Here is a 22,241-nt window from a genome sequence, read left to right on the forward strand (position 1 = left end):
TGGATCACAGAATGCCACATTAGTAAAGAATTTTAGAATCTACATAGTGCTTACACATTTTTTTAAACGTTTTTGTTTATTACTGAGAGACAGAGCATGAGCATGGGAGGGGCAGGGAGGGAGGAGACACAGAATCCAAAGCAAGCTCCAGGCTCCGAGCTGTCAGCACAGAGCCCGACGTGGGGCTCGAACTCACGAACCGTGAGATCATGACCTGAGCCAAAGTCAGACGCTTAACCGGCTGAGCCACCCAGACGCCCCAGTGCCTACACATTTTTATGAAGAAGGTAAATAAGCTCTTTGGGGAAACTAAAATTACACAGGCCGACATAACTAGTTATACATAGCGCGCTCTACCCAGTGACTCCAAATGGTGGTCACTTCACCGTAGTGAGAAAGAATCCTCGTATACAGATAATACACCCGTGCCACATCGAAATGAAAAGTTCCTTACGTTGTAACGTGTAGAAAGGTCCCAATTCTCACGGTCTTTTTAATCTACTCGAGGAGGAATTGTGTGGCATGAGCCATTGAAGAACAGACGGGTGGACTTTAAGAAAGGGATACGATTGAGGTGTATTTCCAGCTTGCAGTGCGTCCGTGGAGAAGTGAGTCATCCCCAAACCATCCGGGTTTCCCGGGGGTAGGCATTTCATTTGGACTGGCTGTGTGGATATGAGTTAATCCCAGGTACATGTAAGATGGTGTGATCTTACACGTCAGCACAGCAAGGAGTGCAGGAAACACTCTGTCGACACGCATAACCGTGAGTCCGTCTACAGCTGATGCCTCTAAGCCATCTTATTGAGGAGCAGGGCGACCAGAATACATTTCGCCCTAGCAGTACAGATGGATACCAGGAAACCGAGCAGATGCATTGTGGCTAATCAGGCAGAGGCGCAGCAGGGTAACTAAAAGCTAGGATTCACATGCCTCCGTGAACCTTAATTAAAGAGCTCGGTGCCTCCTTTTGTTTTATCCGTTGCCAGTGTCTGGTCTCCTCTTGTGATAGTTTTTTGGGTTTTGTTTTTGTAAGTAACTATCCATTTGCTGTGAGAATCTAACGGAGAGACAGCAGAGCGCTATGTCTCTGAACGAGCAGTGTGACGGTCGTGGCTGCCCAAGAGTTAAGGAGATTCTGTTCCTGCAGCTGCAAACCGATGCTCGCAAGAGCCAAGCACAGAGGAGGCAGGAGAGGGTGGGAGGAATCCAGGCTACCTCCGAATTCATCCCGCGCTGTCTTACGCAACAGCCAACAGAAACCAAATGTACTTAAGGGAGAGAGAGCTAAATTATTGAGTAGACTCTTAACAGCAGGCGAGTGGAAAAGACATCTGCAGATTTGTGTTTCACGCCCCAGTAATAAATACAGTGTTGAGAGAAGAAATCTGTCCTGGCAAACGTGTGGGGGTGGGGACAGACTCTGCTAACAGGCTGGCTTTTCCACCTTCATGAGATTTGAGGCAAAGGTTGTTGGCTGGGTCCAGCGTTCTTCCATGTGAGCTGGAGAAGGGAAAGAGGTGGGAAAGAGATACTGGGACTTGTAAATAACTAGGTTTCCTATGGTTGGGAGATTAACCCCATGGCCGTTCCAGAGAAGCCCTGAAGAAGTTGCATCCTGTGGAAAATGTATCTCCATGCAGGGGCTGGATTAAGGGGTCAGCCCTCAAGCTTCTTGAGGCCAAGAACAATCTCCATAAATGTTCCTTGGGCCTCATTTTGTAGATGCCTCTCACTGGCACAGACTCACATATGTTGCTAGAAGGCCATGGAAAGAGATACTTGCTACTGGCACTTTGCATGGAAAGATCAATGGGTATCCTTGGAAAGAGCATTGAGTTAGGAGTCCGGAGTCCTGAGCTCTGTTTGCAGTCCGTCTTTTAAAGAAGACACTTGTCAAAGGAACTTAACCTCTGTCTGTGTCAATTTCTCAGGACAATCCTATTTCGTGATGGCAGAGGCTAAGGATGGGCTAGTCACACTGCTGTGGGCTGTGTTGCCCCTTTACACCGTCATCATACCTAAACCGAGATAAATCCATATTTTTAGAAAACTATCTCATGCCACTACCCCCTTCCTTTATCCCCAGTGCAATGAACTCCAATTATGGGGATTAGACCAGAGGCATCTAGACATGAAAGTATTCAGATGGTTTGGGCAGTGGGCCTGGGTGTGAAATCACCCCTATTTAAAAAAACCCTAATGCGATGCCCCTTCAGAGCGTTGTGCTCACTCACTTATCGCTAAGAGCATACAATTCCAGTGACCAGGGCTCAGTGACCTCGTTCCCGCATCCTGCGGTGCCCGCGTGACCCCAGATCCCCACTCCTATCCCCAGGCTCTCAGACCATCTGGCTTCATATTCTGGATCGTGATATCGACCTCAGGTCTGCCATGTTCCGGTGACCCATTGGTCTCTTCCCAGTATGCTTCTCTGTAGAATACAATAGCTCCAAAATGGTGATAGAAATGAGTCTTGACATGTGTGGGTTGAAGCCTGGTGTTCAGTCAATTATAATTAGTAAGTTATTAAGTCAGGCCAGAAACAGAAGCATGGGTTGTTCTCGTTGTAATCTTGAGTCTCACAAGAGGCCAGCAGACACACTGCATGGGAGATTTATGCAGCCCACATTTGGAGAAACCCACCATGCATTTTCTCCTAGTAGAAAAAGACTGGGGAAGAAACCATCATGGCCCCCTTCTCCTAGTGTGGTAACGGATTTTTCTTTAAAGCATTTATCTTTTGAGAGTACAAACTGCTGTATTATCCTTAGCTGAGTTACTTGTAAACCACAGAGTCTGAGGTTCATAAAAGAAACATTGACATTGTAATGAGTGAAGATTGATCAGTTGTAAATTGGACTGGTAGAAGGCACCTTCATTTTCCTTGAAGTTAAATCTTGAAACGTATAATTCCCCGTTCTCGATTTTTTTTTACCTATACTGCAGGTCCGCGTGCAATACAGGGTGGAAAGTATGGATGTAGATTGCTCATTTTGACTGGAGACACTGGTTGACTGGCCTAGAGGCTCTTAGGCTTCTGGAAGCCTTCATTCTGCAGCTTATGTGTTTATTTAGGTTTATCGGGCAAGTTTGGGTTCTGGTTTGTTATATCCCTGCACCCACTATCATTCACGTGTCTCCAGAGGGCCAGTGCGGACAGGTTCTCAACAGAACATCTTGGAGAATGTGCCCTGTGCGTTCTCATCAGCTCTGGAAGGGTGTTTCTTGCATTGGTTTGGGATTTGAGTTCGTCTGGGTGACTCAGCATCGGAGGCTGAATGAGCACGCTGAGTTTGCTCCAGGGCATTTTGAGAAGCATTGGGGTTAGAGAGCTGTTACAGCCCTTGCACTTTTTGCCTCTTGTCCTTATGATTCAGCCAGAGACAAAAATCCAACTCCCGTTGGCGGGCGCTATCATCTGGGAAGCTGAGGACAGCCCCATGGAGCGGTCACGGTCCACTGCTGGAGAAGAGTGTAAATGGCAAAGAGAGAAGCTAAAACATGACAGCACATGAGTGCACCCTCAACCAGCTATCTTACCGTTGCACTAACTGGAAATAACCTTTTCAGCAGATGGGCTCGGGGGCATTTTACCTTCACCTCAGTACAGCGTTCCATTTGCAACCATGTCTGTCCGGGTGTCTCTGCTTTCTAATTCGTTAGGTGATTTTTTTTTTTTTTAAGTTGGTCAGTTAGATTTTGGCTACAAACACTCTGAATCCATGGATAATGTGACTGTCCCCCAGTTTAGGCCTCAGGATGCCATCACGGAACTTGAGACAACATGGAGGTGATGGAGCAAGGAACCGACTCATGATGAGTTACCCTTCACTTCTCCCTCCCTCACCCATCCCACCCAGCTCCCACACGGATGCCTTGGTTTATTTTATTTTATTTTATTTTATTTTATTTTATTTTATTTTATTTATTTTTTAAAGTTTTTATCTACTTTGAGAGAGAGAGAGAGAGCTTGGGCTCACAAGTGAGCAGGGAAGGGGCGGAGAGAGAGAGAGAAAGAGAGAGAAAATCCCACGCAGGCTCCACACTGTCAGCAAAGAACTCACAGACCATGAGATCATGACCTGAGCCGAAATCAAGAGTCGGATGCCCAACTGACTGAGCCACCCAGGCACCCCATGTATTCCTTATTTTAAATGCGGCATATTGGCGTTCTGCCAGAAAGGATGAATGTGACCACTGAAATGTGGTAGAAAGGAGCCGACCAGGCCCCAGGCCTCTGACCCCTCTTGCCCTTCCTACTACCTGTCTTCAGTCCATATCTATGCCTGTCTAACCCCTTCTGACCAGATGCAATGCAGTCTCTTAGGAAATCAAGACCTCCGAGGCTTATGATGTGACTGTATCCTCAGGTTCTTTGGCTTTTTTCTTTCCTGATTCATTGGGAGACCTTTCCAGCTTATCACCACAGCTGTCTTGAGGCCCCCACCCCTTTTACAGATAGCTCTGGGATTCAGATTCAGAACTCAGGCAACCATCCTTGGCCCCCTGCCTTTGACCCTCTATAGGGACAGCACAGTCCAGAGTTGTTTTAAACGTTCCCTAAAAGCTTTAAGGACAAGCAGACAAAACTGTATGCATCTCTAAAATGGTTTGGAAAGCCCAGGATGGGGCTGATTAAGAGGAACTTGGCCATGGGGAGGTCAAGGTTCTTGGCTTTCCCTTAACTCAGCTGGTCTCTAATATCTATGATGCTTGAGATTACCCTAAATGGTGTGTTAAAACTTCCCCTTACAATAACTACACTACTGCAACTCCCAGATCTTGTCACACGAGCAGAGTGCCCATTTCTAAACCCTTCCCTTATAAATCTCTCAAATTCAAGGGTCTCTGAAGAGTTTCTGGGTAGTAAACAGAATCTCCTGAATCCAAACAGTAGCAGGTAGGTTAACCAGGAGAGCTCCTTAACTAGTTAGGGCTCTCAGATGGCTGTGAGTTAGCTCTTCATGGCAGAAGCAGTTAAAGCAAAAGCCACTGAGGAGTCTGTGGGGAAGATAAAAGGGTTTAACGGGCATAGATGTCAGGCAGCCTCTTAGATGGCCCCCAGGGACCCCACCTCCTGGTGTTCAGGCCCTTGTGGAATCCCCCCTTTTAAGTGCGGGTTGAACCTTATGACTTGCCTCTAATAAATAGAGGACGTAATGGGATATCATGTCTGATATTGTTATGGAACCAGGCTGGATTGCTGGAGGGGAACCACCAAACGACACTCAGAGATCTTGGCGGATCGGGGTTTTATTTCACACCAGCGGGCTCAGAGGAGATCCTTCTGCAGAGGTCTGAGTCCCGAGCACAAGCATGGGGAACAATTTATCATCGGTTACTTCTGCATTCCGCATTAGTAGTAATTTGGTATATGCAGCAAGTGGGGCAGAAAGAAGAACCCGGAAGAGGAATCTCTAAGCTGGGGACTAGAGCTTATGTTAGTCCTGTTGGCCATCTTATGGTGCATAACTTTACTTATTTTCCCAAAAATGCTAGTTTGCAAAAGATGGTGACTTCTGTGTTCTTTGTATTCCTTCTCTTGTGCTCTTCTTTGTTGGATGAAGTCAGCTGCCATATTGTGAGCTGCTGTGTGGAGAGACTCACATTGGAAGGAACAGAGGGAGGCCCCCGGCCAACAGTTCATGAGGACTGACTCCTGCCAACAATCGCTAGAGTGGACTTGGAGGCAGATTTTTCCCCAGTCCAGCCTTCAGATGACCACAACCTCTGTCCCCACCCCCGGGATTGCAGCTTTTCGGCAACCCTGAGGCAGAAGACCCAGGTAAGCTGCACCCAGATTCCTGACGGTTAGAAACTGTGAGATTATAAACGATGCCGTTTCAAGCCAAGTTTTGGTGTCATTTGTTAGGTGGCGGTAGATAACTAATCCAGCATGTTGAATTGTTGACCTCTGGTATCCCTCCCAGACCTGGGATTTTACGAGTTCTCCGGGGTTAAAAAAAGGAATGAGGCTCAAAGGTATCAACTATATTGATGCCCACGTTGTTCTTTTCTTTCTCCTCTCTTCTTAATAAGCCCAATAAATAGTTGTGCTTATCTGTTGGGATTCATTTTTCCTTGCACTTCAGACTTGTCAGCTAGCTGAAATCTTATTAGGCTGGCCAGAGAAAGTGAACCAATTCAGGCAGGAATCTTCCGGGAATTCTAGGAAGTCCACCAGGAAAAGGAAGATACCATCTGGTTGCTAATGCAGCGTGCTTTGCATGTAAAATAGGACAGATCCCAGCTCAAATAAGCACTTCTGAGGTGTCATTGATTGCTTTCGGTCTCAGCAGCTCTTTCTAATCCAACCTGTTATTTTCACCTTTAGCACCAGGGCCCTTCAGCGCTGGTACTGAATCGTTCCTTCAGTCTTCTGTTTGAGGAGCTGCCATTATTTTCTGCATAGATATATTTGGGACTTAAATGCTATTGGTTCAATAAAAGAACCACGGCGCTTTATTGTGAGTTGAGGAAGCCCAGGCAGGGTTTTGTCCCTGTAATAGCAGATCTATTACTCTGCTGGACCAGCCCACTGAGTTAATGTTTCATATTAAGATTTCTAGTCTTCATTCCCAGAAACAGAGAGGCAAGTGGCATGCTAACGCTTGATGTTGCTGAAAGAAATAAAAGATGTAGTTTGAAATTTAAAAGGCAAATCTCAGCACAGTGAACCAAATTTCCCTTCTTTTCCCCACCGGGCACATGGGCACACTTGGCAATGATTGAGCAATGGTGTTTTTTAAACCAACAAAATGATCTAGAAGACAGGCCCTAAGGAGTTCAATCGTGTGAAAAAATTGTCTTGTGCTCTGAGCATATCAGGTACCTAGAATACATTAGGAACAACCACAACCGCCTCTAAATAGTGTTCTGATTGTGAATCGTGACCAGCCATTTATCGTAGGAGCCGTTGTTCTCCCGGGATGGGGGTTGAGAGAGAATAAGGAAGTTGTAGGGTTCGCGATGTATGGGGGGTGCCTTTACCATCTTGTCCCAGTGACCTGGTGTCTTGGGCGGTGTCAGCCACTGAGTGTGTGCTCAGCATGGTGATTCTTGAGTTGCGCTTACTTATGGGTTTCTTTCTGCAACGATTTTCACAAAGCAGTGTATTCTATGTTTTCTATAACGTACCAAAGAAAATACATCTGAGAATATCAATGAGGAAATGGGAACCCAGAGGTTAAATCCTTTTTAAATATCGTGATAAAATATGTGGAACATAAAATTGACTATTGTGGCTATCTTGAAGGATGCGATCTAGCGGCCATTACATTCGTGCTGTTGTGCAACCATTAACGCCGTCTAGTTTCAGAACTTCTCATCACCCCGAAAGGAAACCCCTTACCTATTAAATAAGCACTCCCTGCCTTCTCTCCACCTCGCTGCTGGTAACCACTAATCTGCTGTCTCTATAGATACTTGCCTATTTTGTGTATTTCACATAAATGGGATCGTATAATATGTGACTTTTGTGTCTGCTTCTATCAGTATTTCTATCCCTTTTATGTCTATTATCCATTGGTGGATATACTACATTTGGGCTATCCATTCATCAGTTGATGGACACGGGTTAAATGGTTTTCACATTAATTAACAACATGAACTAAAATTTTAAGTATCTACAACCAATTAATAGATTAATACTACTGTATTAGTAGTAATCGCTTAGACTAAGCTTCAGAAAGGGGCTATGTGTTTTAGCCAACAGATCACAGGAATGGACTCTTTTCTGAAAGCAAGATTCATGGTTCATCTTTATCCTTTAAAATGCTGACAGGCAGGAAAGTATTTGAAAGATGTGATTATCCTGAGAAAACTGATCCACTGAAAGCTGGAGGATATTTTTATGGGTTCTGGCATTGGCAGATTAGAGTTACGATGGGGAAGAGTTGGGCCCACTGGTTGTGGAGAGCTTTCTGGGAGGTTCTGGGAAGGAGGTCCAGGAGCTGTCTCCTGGGTTATGTGTGTATGTGGACGCACTTTCCCTCTGCCTTTCTGGCTAGAATGTTGTCAATACTCATGAATTATTTCTACCTCAGGCATGCAAACAGTCATCCCCTATCAAAGACACTCCACGGGTTGGGGTTTCTGTCACTCCAGCGTTTCACTGTGACTCCCAGTGTTGCTGCTGCACCTGGCACCGTTGAGCTCAGAGGCTGGGATAGAATCTAGAACAGGAGTCCCCACAGCCACGGAGCCTGGCAGTAAGTCTGAGATGAAGAGTTTGGCTTTGCATGGGCAGAGGCATCTCTAACCCATGCTCACATGACAACGATGCTATTCTGGTGTGTAATTAGAAACCTTGGTTTGGAAGGGAGTAGGTTTAGAAATTTCTGAGGGTTGGTAGGTGTCACAGACCAGAGGAATGGGGGCACACTTAGTTCCGCAGTTTGCACAGGTCTGCACTCGTTTGAATCAGCTCAGCCTTGTGTATTTGGAGACTTACATCAGAGCCCCTTTCAGGATAGCTCTCAAACTCATGTAGTTACATCGGAGGAGAAGAAAACGGCCAACTTCTTCTTAAACTGGGAACATGGGAACATAGGTGTTAATCATTGCATGATGATCTTTATACCTTCTGTAAATGTTATTAAAAGTCATATTATCTCCTGATTTTATTACAAATTCTTAAAATGCTCTACAGAAGCTAAGTGGTTGCAATGAAAATGGATAATAATTGCTTATACTTAAAAAAAGAGCCCATACCCTTAATGAGATCACTGTGTATACCACACAGCATCTGTTTGGTCTAAATGAGTCTAAATGAGTGATGCTGAATAATAATGTCCTGCATCCTCCACTGCTGCAGAGCCCAGATGTGGTCTGCCATTTCTGGTATTGGAACTTCTCCCTGGCCCACCTCTGCAGTTACTAGGACAAGATCCTACACTGGTTTATGTCTGCAAGTGAACATTGGATGGGTCAAAGTTGAAGTGATTCATGAACCTTGAGCGTGAGTTATCTACGTGTGCAGGATGGTTCTTGAGAAAAGTTGCCTCATCTTTCTAGAAGGGTGTTACCATGCTACCTTAGTCATGCTAATACGTGGCACATCTTGGAGTAAATGCACGTGATTAAATATGACTCTAAGTGTAAAAGGAAACTAACTTAGAATTTGGAACATGGTTAGTGCTCAACACATGATGCTTATTTGAAAGCATCGGCAAAAGTCTATGTCAAGAGGCCTAGAATATTTTCTAGATGGAAAAGATAGAAACAACCAAGCAATATTCCAGGCTTTTTGGTACAACCTGCAAAGCATTTTCTTTTTTTTTTTTTTAAGTTTATTTATTTATTTATCTTAAGAGAGAGAGCAGGGGAGGGACAGAGAGAGAGGGAGAGAGAGAGAATCCCAAGCTGACTCCGCATGATGGAGCCCAACACAGGGCTCAAACTCATGAATTGTGAGATCATGATCTGAGCTTAAATCAAGAGTCAGACACGTAACTGACTGAACCACCCAGGCACCCAATAAGAAACATTTTTATTTTTGACTGGGCCATGACCAAAAAAGATTTAGCGTGGTTCCACCTGGATTTTACATACCTCTCATGGGGGACCTTCTGGATGGAGGCGAGACAGTTCAAGATAATTCGAGAGTCCATATCCTCATATAGAAAACTAAATCCTTTTCAACATCTCTGCTGAACGGGCGTCCGTCTACGTTTGAATATCTCCACCGGCAGGATCTCACTACTCTTCTTTGTAAAAATGAAACACCTGCCTCATCTGTACTTCACGCCCAGGAAGCCCACCCACTGCCATTAGTCCTCCTCATCCTCAACCAGACCAAGTGCATGCTGGAGCAACTGCATTCCTAACAGATTGTTGGAGGAAAGTTGCCATAGCCTGTCACCCGGTGTATTGGGCCGCCATAACAAAGTATCGCAAACTGGGCGGGTTGAAACAACAGACGTGTTTTCTTACGGTTCTAGAGGTTAGGCATCTGAATCAGGGAGTTGACAAGGCCATGCTCTGTCTGCAGGTTCTAGGGGAGGATTCTTCCTTGGCTTCTGGTAGACCCTAGCGTTCCTTGGCCTGTAGATGCATCATTTCAACCTCTGCCTTTAATATCACGTGGCTTTCTCGCTCTGTGTGTCTGTGTCTCTTCCTCTCTTCTTACGAGGACACTAGTCATACAGGATTAAGGGCCCATGCTACCCCAGTAGGACTTTATCCTGACCTAACTAATTACATTTACAACAACTCTATTTTCAAAGATTTTATATTCTGAGATACTAGAGGGTTAGGACTTCAACATATTTTGGGTAGGACACAATTCAACCCATAACGCCACTCAATCTATTTTTCTGTCTTCCAAAAAGGAACTCAGCCCTGCTGAGTGTCTAGAGAGAAGATGTGTCAAGAATTGTTAAGCACTAGGAGAGCTGTGAGGGTGTCACCCGGAGTCCTTACCTTATACCCAGCAGTATCACAGAAGGTTTTGCAAAAAGATACAACATTAATGATTAAATGATTGCCCATTGAGTGTTCTGATTTTATTCCCCAGGAGTTCTTATTAGATTTTCTTTGGTTCAATTTGAGTTGCAATGCTTCTGTGTTTCTCATTCTTTTCAAACTCATGTAATACTTCCTTATTTTATCCTCTGTGGATCCCCACCAGCTAAACCAGTGTCATTGAACTTGGCTTTTGGAGTTTTTGTCAATAAACATTAGATCAATGAAGTATGCTTTGCCAGCTTCCACACATCTGGTCTCTATTCTGATGCCTTCTCCTGAGAGGGGACATACTCTTTCCGCCAACCCCACCTGAGGATCACTGAAGTAGTATGTGCTGCTGTGAGGTAAGGAGCGGCTAGTGCAGAGATGGTTGAAGGACTTGCCCACATCCCCTTGTCTGAAGCTCAACCCAGTATTACCTCCCCTGTGTGAGGCCGGATGGACCTGTACAAGTTGAGTTAAGGTTGCTGCTTCCTAAGAGACAGTTGGTGGTGGGAGAGAAAGAGAGGGAGTTAGGCAGGAAATGGAGCGGCGAGAAGGGAAGACCACCTTAATCTTTAGAATTGTCTGGATGACTCCTGGAGGCCCTTGAAATGAGAGGCCTCCACCTTGATCACCTACATCTTGATCACCAGGATTATCTGCCAGGCAGTTCTATGGTAGGATTCTAGGTGGAGCAGAAAGAGTCCCAAATGGAGGTGGCGTGGCATACTGGTGACTGAGGAGGTCTAGAGACAAAGACCTCATTTGCTGGGTGGCTCAGAAATTTTAGAGTATCCCTGATTATGGTATATCTCCCTCCCTTGTTTGTAGAGGGAAGAAGCATCATTTCCAGTTAATTACAGGCTTATCAATGATTGTCAATACCATTCACTTTCCTTTCTTAATGGAAATGGTTCCTTTTAAAAAAAAATTGTGAATTAATGAGTCAAATCTGTGCTTATTGGAATAGTTTCAGCAAATGCTGGTGAGGGAAGAATTACAACAGATTAATTATTACCACTATAATTCCACAGTTCTACCAACTCCTGGGAACATCTGCTTCCTTTAAGAGGGCTCTGCCCACACAGTTCTCAGCCCTGCACTGAGAGGTGGTTCACCCACTGCTTCAAGAGTCAAGTGTCCCCCTCTTTGAGTGAAGTGAGTTTTTTTGCTGTAAGGAGAAGGAACTGAAGAGAAGGAATGAGGGAGGCAAGAAGGCTAAGAGAGCTGAGTATCCTATCCACTTCTCCTTTGGGAACTCCGTTTAAATCTTGGGCAGAAAGCATTGTCCAAACCCTCTGTCCCTAGAAGAACAGAGTAAGTTTGCCCCAGAAGAATTTGCTATGTTCTGAACACACTTTCCAGTCTCGGAAGCCATGTGCCATAGGGTGGACATGGCGGGCAACCTAGTGCATCAGCAGCTGCAAAGCCCCAGAATGGATCTCTACACTGTCCGCTGATTGCTTGTGACCACAACTTCCTTTGCTTTTTGTGATTAGCAAGACTTGGAACCCCCTGGCATTTCTCATCTACTAGAAGAGAATCAGCTAGACAGAACTGAATTTGAGTTTATCTGCTGCATTAAAATATAAGAACCAACTTGTCAAATTCTCTGAGAACTAATGAAAGGCAAATTATCATAATGGGGTCTCCGAGTAAAAAATATATGCATATAGGGGCGCCTGGGCGGCGCAGTCGGTTAGGCGTCCGACTTCAGCCAGGTCACGATCTCGCGGTCCGTGAGTTCGAGCCCCGCGTCGGGCTCTGGGCTGATGGCTCAGAGCCTGGAGCCTGTTTCCCATTCTGTGTCTCCCTCTCTCTCTGCCCCTCCCCCATTCATGCTCTGTCTCTCTCTGTCCCAAAAATAAATAAATGTTGAAAAAATATATATATGCATATATATACAGTACAAAAGCAAGCATGTGTATTACAGAATATTTAGAACATGTAGAAAAGCCCTAATGAGAAAATAAAACTACTTCTACTCCTAGTGATAACTATTAGCATCTTGGCATGGATCATTCACAAATATATACACACTCCCAACTCGAATTGTATTGCTCACACTGTTTTGTAACACGTCCCCCTGAACTATATTGTTCATGATTTCTTAAGGTGTTAATTACTCCTGAAGAACTGATTTTAAAATGATCACATTATATTTCATCGGGAGGCAGTGACATAATTTGTCTAACTAATGTTCTAATTATTGGTCATTTAGCTTGTCTCCAATTTTTCACTATGACACGTGATACCACAGGAAGCATCCTTGTGTGAAACCATTAGTGCACATCCTTATCAGATAATTGCTTTGTTGTGTCCTTTTCCGCATTTTTGCTATTTTCTGGATACATGTGTCATCACTTAGCAATAGCAATTTCAAGTTGAACTCATGTGTTATATTCAGGAAGCCCTTGTTTTATTTGCTCCCACCCATCAAACAGTATTTTCCATTTTAAAAGCACTACTTAAATTTAATAATTAGAATGAACTTTAAACATTGTCATATTCATCTACAAAACACGCTGGAATATTCGACTGTGTATTAGTCTGCTCAGGGAGCCATAACACAATATCATAGACTGTGTGGCTTGAACAAGAGGTATTTATTTTCTTATAGTTCTGGAGGCTAGAAGTTTATGATCAAGGTTCTGACCATTTCAGATTCCGGAGAGAGCTCTCTTCTTGGCTTGCAGACAGGCTCTTTCTCACTGTGTCCAAGCATGGCCTTTTCTTGGTTTGCACACACTCAGAGAGAGAGGGAAGGAGCTGTCTCGTGTTTCTTCTTATTAGGACACTAGTCCTATTGGATCAGGACCCCACCCTTATGACCACACTTGAACTTATTTACTTCTGTAGAGTCCCCGTCTCCAAATACAGCCCCACTGCAGGTTAGGGTTTCAGTATATGAATGTTTCAGAGGAACACAAATATTCAGTTAATGACAAACTGAGATCTTGAATCTTAATTATAAGTCCTTATCTTTGTACAGTACTTTTTAATTTTTTAAGCACTTTTACATACATTGTCCCGTTTCATTTGAAAATGAGTCCTATAATCTTCAAATTTCCCTCACGTTAGCTTCTGTGAAAATTAGGGTCTTGTTTTTCCCCCAAGTAATGCATGGATATGGTTTTCAAGGTCAAGTAATAAAAACCTTATAACAACAACAGTTGAAATAGTCCCTGTTCACCAGTCAGCCACCTCACCCAACCCCTCTTGGTTCAGCATATCGAAGGTAACTATGTTAATGCCTTTTGGCACATTTCTTCACATTTCTAAATCCTACAGCTGTGTATTAAGTACTGTTGCATAGTAAGTTGCTGCAGATTTACTGGCTTAACATGATATACTTTTCTTAGCTCATTATCTCCATAGGTCAGGAGTCCAAGCACAGCCTTACTGTGTCCTCTCCTCAGGGTCTCACGACACCACAACCAAGATGTCAGCTGAGCCGTGTTACATTCTTGAGCTCAGAATCTTCTTCCAAGCTCACATGCCTGTTGGCCGAAGTTGTAGGACTGAGGTCCTCATTTTCTTGCTGGCTGTCCACCATGGCCTCCCCTCAGCTCCTCAAGGCCACCCAATGTTCGCTGCCACTTGGGCCTCTCACTTCTTTCGGCCTCTCTCTTCACAGACTTTCACCTGATTAATTCAGGCCCACCAAGGACAATCTCCCTTTTGTTTATCAAGTCAGTTTCTAGCCTCTCTTAAGAGGAGGAGGTATCCAAGGGCATCACACATTGAGGTCACCATAGAGTATCTGTGTCACAATCTATAAAGCTATACAGTAAAGCTTTGGTTTGTGATCATTATTTGTTCCAGAAACATGTTTGTAATCCAAAGCACTTGTATATCAAAGCAAATTTCCCCATAAGGAATAAATACTAAGATGATTCATTCCACAACCCTAAAATATTCATATAAAAAATGATACCCGTACTGTAATATAACACAAAATCATAAGTAAAATACAAAATATAAAGAAAAATGAATTAACCTGTATTTACCTTTGAAAACCTTCGTGGCTAGTGTCAGGAAGATAAGAGAGAGGAGGGTTATTGTGTAGGACGACTTTCACTGTCACTAATGGATGTTGACTCCCGTACAGTATTAATAAACTCTTGTCCTATGCTGTATTTAGTGTGACTGGCAATAAGGCAGCAGAGGAAAGGGTCTTTGTCTGTAGGCAGCCTGACCTAGAATAAAGCAAAGTGTTCCTAAGCTCACTCTTTCTGGAAAAGCAAAGGACTGTCCACAGGTGCTTGGAAGTAACAAAAAATACACTAGTGCCTATTGTGAGCGCCTTCCAACATTCTGAAAAATCACTGATTTCTGCCAAACACCGCGGCCTGAGACCCAGCATCCGAGCATGGGATTCGATCACCCACAATCTCGCAGCGAGTGAGAGAGAACGATTGCCTCAGTTGTGATCATGTGACATTCAGCGTCATTTACTACTTGTATTGCAAGATACGGCCCATTTATCAAGTTAAAATTTATTAGAAATGTTTGCTCATCTTGCAGAACATTCACAGAACAAGTTACTTGCAATCCAATGTTTTACTTCATTTGATCAATCAATTTTAGATATTACTGAGTTCCTTTTGGGATCCATAGTATTTTAGCCCTTATGCTTCCTTTCCTCTCCATTCTCTTTCCCACTTTTAAAAAATTCAACCCATGTGTGAAACTTTAATATGTCATGTAAATTGTTGGTGGACATCTGTCATATTTTGTACCTGCAGAGTCTCCTTTGAACACTGTTGCTGTTTTTGAGGAATTACCTGCCTAGTGATTCCCCTCCCTGCCCCATCCCTGGCAATTGTCCACTATCTTCTAGCTTCTAATATTGATGTTTAGATGCCTGCTGAGTACTGAATTCATATGTGGAAGCCCTAACCCCTAATGTGGCTATATTTGGAGATACGGCTTTTAGGAGGTAATTAAGATTAAAGAAGGTCACAAGGGTGGGTTCCTAATAAAAAGAGGAAGAGAGAGACCTCCTTCTCTCTCTACATGCACAGAAGAACGTGAGGGCAACAACAAGAAGGTGGCCATTGGCAAACCAGGAAGAGAGCTGTCACCGGAACCTGACCATGCTACCACCGCCATATTGGATTTTCAGCCTCCAGAACTATGGCAGGATAAATCTCTTTTGTTTAAACTACCCAGCCAGTGCTATTTTGTTATGGCAGCCTGAGCAGACTAACACAATGCCCAGTGCTGCTCTGACTCCTGCTCTTTTGGGTATAATGTAGATTCCCTTTTTAGAAATATTTAGGACCTGTTCTTTGTTTCTAGAGTTCTGAAATATGATAATGCATCTTGATGTAGGTCATTTAAAAAATATTCAGTCACGCACATTTTCAGCTTGAATGGGACTTTTATCATTTGGATGTTGGACATTCTCATCTAACCCTTAATTTTTCTTGCCTTTTATGTCCTCTTGTCCATCTTTATCATTTTGTGAAAGTCTGCATTGAATTTGCAAGTTTGGCTTTCATGTTTTTAACTTCTGGGAGCTCTTAAATGCTGATTATTATGATTATGATTAAATGGCATCTTATTATTTCATGCATGTAGTATCGTGAAGTTTTCTTCTTTCTGCATTACTTTAATTTCCTCTGAGTTTTTTGGGGGGAGAGGTATTTATTTATAGTTTTCTCTATTTTGGATGTTTCCCTCAATAAATGTTGAGAAGGAGACCAGGGGCAACTTGTTTTCCATGCAAAACTCCAAACAGTTTCCCTGTGTTTATCTCCTATTGCATATGTACCTCCTTCATGCTGAAAAGTGATTATCTCTAGTACCTTTGCCAGATTTCTGAGATAATGAATGGCTTATTTCTCACCATGGCCATCCCTGCCAACATTTAAGTTTGAATTTTCCCTCCTCTGTGATATTGACCACTCCTCTGTTTTCTTTCTGTCTTTATCTGTTATTGTGTGAGTTACAGATATCTTCTGGTTTCAGAACCAGAATTCCCTCATCTTTGGTGTTTGGGGGTGGTTCTAGGGATTACTTTCATGAGAAGGGGGCCACAAATCACCCAGGATCATGTTAGAATGTTCTTCCTACTTCCTTGGTGGGAGGGGCAGGCATTGTTGAGTCTCTTGTCCAGATAATGGAACTTGAAGCTGGGAGAGGGATGTTGCACGTCACACAGCAGATCAATGGATATAGAAGAAAACTGGAAAAACTCAACTCCCATCAAGGGTTCTTCTGAAATGCAGAAGATGGATAAGTGGTCTGTTTGGATTATGGAATTTCCCGTCTGATAATGCCCATTGCCCGTAACTAGTTGGTCAAAATTAGATTTCACGAAAACAGACCGTTTTGATTACAATGTTAGAATTCTACAGCAAGGCATACCATGTGATTTGAAGTCCTCAAACTCCCTGTCAGAATGAATTTTTGTAAGCCATACTTGTTCAGCCTTTAGAAAAACAGAGAACTTGGCGATGTGCTTCTGGCCAGGACAGAGCAGACTGGAAATGACCACATCAGACTTAAAAATGGTAGAATGCTGCCCCTTTTCCAAGGCAATCAAGGTGAAGGCTTGCGTTCCCCAGTGGCCGCGGGGAAAGATCTGGAAGCTGGCTTTGGGCTTCTCCAGCGTTCAAAATGGTGTTCTGGTTCCTCTCTCAAAGTTAGCGAAGGGACAATATCTTTAAAAAGGCTGAGTCATTTTGTGTTTGCTATTTACCGAACTCAAGACAGTATGGTTTGCATTAGCAGGACTTCTGCAAATAAAATTGTGTGGAAGGGATTTAAAGCAATTCTCTGGCTTGTATGAAAAATGAGCCCACAATCCCTGGCCCCTCAGAGTTCCTTGTGGGAGTCCTAGTGTCAAGTGATCTTCTACATGCCTGGCAGATCTGTGAGCCAAGCAACATCTGCATTTTTTTTTAAAAATAAACATTTGCATGTAGAACTGAGAATTTCTTCTTTAGCCTTTTTTTTTTTTTAGTGCTAAATAGATTGATTCATCATATATGCACACAAGTACTTAGAGAGAAATTGTCAACAGATTTAAAATACATATTTGAGGGGCACCTGGACAGCTCAGTTTGTTAAGCATCCGACTTCGGCTCAGGTCATGATCTCACGGTTCATGGGTTCGAGCCCCGTGTTGGGCTCTGTGCTGACAGCTCGGAGCCTGGAGCCTGCTTCGGAGTCTGTGTCTCCCTCTCTTTCTGCCCCTCCCCTGCTCACACCATCTCTCCATCTCTCAAAACTACAGATTTAAAAAAAAAATTTTTTTTAATACGTATTTGAGGAGATTTTGTGGTGGTTTCTGTGCAACTATTTTGAAGCCAGGATTCTTCACTTTCGTTCCGAACATTTTGTGTTAAAGGAAAATTCCCAGTACCCCAGCTTACAGGTGCATATGGGCAAGACGGCTTTTTCCTACAGGCAGGACCCTCTGGCATGATTTGTAGACACTCAGAAAATGTCCGTAGCTCTCCACATAGTTTATTCACAGTATTACTCCCCGAGAAAGCCTTTTATTCTACATCTAGATATAAATTCTATACTTTAGCAAGCTTTGGGAGAAGCAGCACACTGATAGAAATTTCCAAAGGCGCAAATGTCCCAGACCCAGTCGCGAATCTGTATCTTAGGATGGCAGTGACAGAGAGGAGGCACTGAAGATGTCACTGGAGCAGGAAGAAGGGGCTTGGTTAAAAGGAGGATTTTATGGCGAGACAGGCAATATGATTTGAAAACCACAAAGTGCTTAACTGTCAGATTCAATTTTTAGAAGCCCAAAGCCAGAAAGTTTGCAGAGACTAACGAAGGCAAACTTTGCCTCCTTTTCGGTGCTGCCCAGGGCGATCCCTGCAGATGGACTGGGAACGGGCAACTCGCCTGTCATGCATGGTGGAAGGGCAGAATGGCACAGTAGCAAACCGGACCCTGAAGTATGGTTTCCCAGAACACTAGGTGAAGGCTGGGGTGGACGGGGTAACTCTCCTTTCTCCTCCGCCTGCACAGAACGAGTTCCTTGGCACTCTCAGACCTATGAATGGGTTTCCTCATCTTGACAACATGGCTCTAATTGGAAAGAATGGGAGTTACATTCCTGGAAGTATTTGCTCACAAGGGGTTTCTAACAGTAACATAATATATTTCTTTGAGAGGGTGTAAGAGACAGGAAAAAAAAAACAACAAAAACCCTTAACGTTCTCTGAAAGTAACGATGGTTGTTAAAAGTAATACTTTATAAACGGAATTTCAACTTCTTTACAACCCAGGAGGAAAGATTCTGGGCCATGGCATTCTCCAGCTAAACTCCCTTTTATCTACAACATTGGTTCTTAACCTACATGATAATTTTTTTTTTTAAATAAAAGCTCTTTCCAGGAAAATGTGTGAGTGCGTGCATGCACACACATACACTCCTTACTTATAATTTTCAGGAGCCTTTAACATTTTCATATGAAGACACTTGAGTTCTAGAAAAATCCAGTACCATACGTTTGCACTCTGGGTCTTCCATTATTGGCCCCAAAGTACTTCTCCATTAAGGAATTATTTCTTTGAGACAAGATTGTGCCTGGACAGTATGCTGAGATCTAAGCCAAAAGGCTATGTGATAGTCTCACACACTGTGTAACACAAGATATCGTGGGGTAATGGGCAAAGCTCTGAAGTGGGCATTAAGTTTTGTAACTTAACTAGTTTTGTAACTCCTCAGGTTATAACCTTGGAGAAAAAATATCATCTAGTCTCTTGGGGACTCCTTGGCCTCTGCATAATTCAGGATGGCTCACTGATCTCTCTTAGTTCTCTTAGCTCTGAGTTCTTAGACTTTATCATTCCAGGTTATGACCACCTCGCGTGGGGCCAGTCCCACTCCCAGGGATCACTTATTAGGCTACTTATGATGGGAGGACATTGCAGAAGATCAAAGCTATGGAGCATAGGACCCTGACCACCCTGTAGGGAGCCAGATCCAGGATGCATCCACTTCAGGCCTTTTCTAGTTCTCTCTCTGCTTCTCTGAACTCTTGGCCAAAGAGTACCCAGTGACTTATCACCCGGTATATCCAGCATTTGCCTACTCCCTCTTGCATTTGATGCCTTTGAGAAGTGGGGTTCCTGCGTCTGACGCATTTATCTACCTGGCCCTCCAGTCACAAGCACTCTTGCCAGAAATGTCTTACCTGCCTGACTCACGTTGCCCTGTTCCCCTTGGCTGCTGGCTCCTATGGCCACCCATATCTCAGTGTGACACAGAGATGTGGTCTAAGGACAACCTCCCTTTCTCAGTCTGTGTGGGTTGCCACAACAAAATACATAGATGGGGTGGCTCAAACAACAGATATTTATTTCTCATAGTTCTAGAGTCTGCAAGAGTGAGATCAGGGTGCCAGCATGTTGGGTTGTGCTGAGAATTCTCTTTCTGGCTTACAAATGGTCACCTTCTCACTGTGTTCTCACATGATGGAGAAATAAGGGGCTGTGGCCTCTTCCTTGTCTTCTAAGAATACTGTCCCCATCATGAGGGCACCACCCTTATAATCCCACCAAACTGAATCACCTCTCAAAGGCTCCATCTCCAAATGCCATCACATTTTGGGGGTTAGGACTTCAACATACGAATCTGGGTAGACACAAACATCTAGTCATAACACTCTTCTCTCTGGCCGAAAGAAGACTGAAAGGGGATACGAAGTGACTTCGGAAGAAAAGAGAATTTGGGAACGGGTGGAAGATGAAAAGTAAGGAGCCTGAGTGTCTTTGGATTTGCATTCACCGAATATCTAAACTGTTTCTAATTTTAAGCTTCAGAGAACCTTTCGTGACCCTCATCCAAGGCACCCTGATGAACATACAATTTTCACTGTGCAGCATCTAAGTTGCGAGGGGTGGTTTCTGGGGAAATGCTGGGCTTCATTTTGAAGCAAATGGAGTGGAGATGGCGGCAATAATGGACATAGAAATTCTTACATTATCCTCCAGGTTCTCAAGGAACCACATACAAATTTCATGCATCCTCTGGCAGTGTTCTGGCTGGAGACAAGAGTCTGGTCATAAACGACCAGAATGTCATCTCCAAATAATTTTGTCCTTCGCCTCCACAGAGCGCAGTGTTTCCATGTGGTCGCCTTTTTGACAAAGGCCAAGATGAGCAGAGACCACTGAGCACATTTCAAGAAGGATATTAGATTTCACTGGGGCCAGAGCTGAAAAGTGAGTTATTAGGGTTTTGTTTACGATACCCTCTGGCTCTATCCTTAATTAGGTGGAACTGATAAGCTTGATAAATTTTGAACTATTGCTTTCTGTTTGCCAATCACAAAATATTACTGTGTAGGATGTTAGTTATTTTCCGCATCAAACCCTTTCTGTTTTCCTGAAGATGTCATTAGTTTCCATTTCAATGGGCCTTTTGTTTAGAGGGAGAGGAATGTCCTTTTTACCTTTTTTAATTAAAGCACGTTGGTGACTAACATACAATTTCTTGAGACTTTCCTCTGAACCTCATTCTCTATTCTTCCTTCTCTTCAGGGCTCCAAGGTTTTGCTCTGCTAGGCAATAATTAGATCAAGCAAAGGACTCAGACACCGATAACTTCTTTCCAGTTCTCACCAGCATTTCTTAGCTTATATTTTCTTTCTCTCTCTCTCTCTTTTTTTTTTCCTTTTTTCATTTGTTTTCCTTTCAACTGTACTAAGCAGACCCCACTGTCAGTGACCTCCTACCTACAAACATTCTATTCCTACTTGGAAATGGTGAGAAGCTATATCGGCAGTATTTTAAGGAACCCAAACCACCAGCATGACAGCAAGAGCAACAAAAAATAAATAAAAAGCAAACATGTATTTATGTTTATGAAGCAATTGCATACATAGGTTTATACATACAATGAAACGGATATGGCATGTTGGAATATTTCCTTAGCGATGTTCTGAAACCATAATTATATCTTAAGGAAATATACGGTCAAGTTCTAACAGGTCCAAGAATAATTATTTTACTCTTGTTTGGTGAATGCAAACTTAGACATCTAAGAGTTCTAATTATCCTACAGTTGAAACAGTTTGCACGTAGAAGGATTTTTCCCCCTAGCGTGGTGTTCAATATAAATTTAAGTCAGGGTTTAGTTGCTGCAGGTCGGAAAGATATCCTCCTGCTAACCTCCTCATTCAAAAATACCGAGGAAGATCATTCCAAGGAATCACACCAAGGAAATGAACCAGCTCATTGAGACGTAAAGGGAAACACCTGGATTTTAGAACTGTACAACACATGAGACTACAAGAAATATCTGTGGGAAAGAAGAAGTCAGCAATGACTCAAGGATGAGGTTCATGACTTGTAGTAAGTTACCTTCCGAACAGAAAAACGTGAGGCCATAGGCTGAAATCCTCTTTTGTTTCACACTGGAAGATTGCTTCTAAGAGGCTGCGTGAGACGATGGTACTTAAGTCATTTTTGGAAAAGTTTCTTCCCTTCGTGATTTATCTCAGAAATTTGATTTCTGGACAGTCTTTAGTTTCGGGATGTTTCCTGTGGTTATCACCTATGATAACCTACGATATTTCCTATGGCTGGGCCACTTCGTTGAGGTAGAGAACATATGGGAAGAAAATAAAGCTGAGGGTTAGAAATAGCAAATATATGGGTAAAAATAAAAGACTGATAATTTTTCTCTTCTCTTAAGTTCCTTAAAAGACATTTAAAATTGCATAGTGTGTCTTGTAGCACTGTATTGCTGGGTTTATGTTATATATACATGAAATATGTGTGGCAATAACAACAAAGGAGGAAGGTGG

General features: G+C 43.3%; 1 protein-coding gene across 2 annotated transcripts in view; it reads left to right on the forward strand.

The window, feature by feature from the left end:
• CDKAL1 (CDK5 regulatory subunit associated protein 1 like 1) overlaps window positions 1-6,097 on the forward strand; it is a 704,834-nt gene extending 698,737 nt beyond the window's left edge. Inside the window, exon 16 of one of the 2 annotated variants that reach the window (XM_027040405.2) lies at window positions 5,571-6,097. In XM_027040405.2, coding sequence (XP_026896206.1) covers window positions 5,571-5,588 — 18 coding nt within the window. In that variant the 3' untranslated portion in view covers window positions 5,589-6,097. The remainder of the gene's footprint in view (window positions 1-5,570) is intronic. The other variant, XM_053223204.1, reaches the window with a different exon arrangement.
• Window positions 6,098-22,241: the final 16,144 nt, after the last annotated feature.

Source organism: Acinonyx jubatus, chromosome B2, assembly GCF_027475565.1.
Source record: "Acinonyx jubatus isolate Ajub_Pintada_27869175 chromosome B2, VMU_Ajub_asm_v1.0, whole genome shotgun sequence".
In the NCBI taxonomy this organism is placed as follows: domain Eukaryota; kingdom Metazoa; phylum Chordata; class Mammalia; order Carnivora; family Felidae; genus Acinonyx; species Acinonyx jubatus.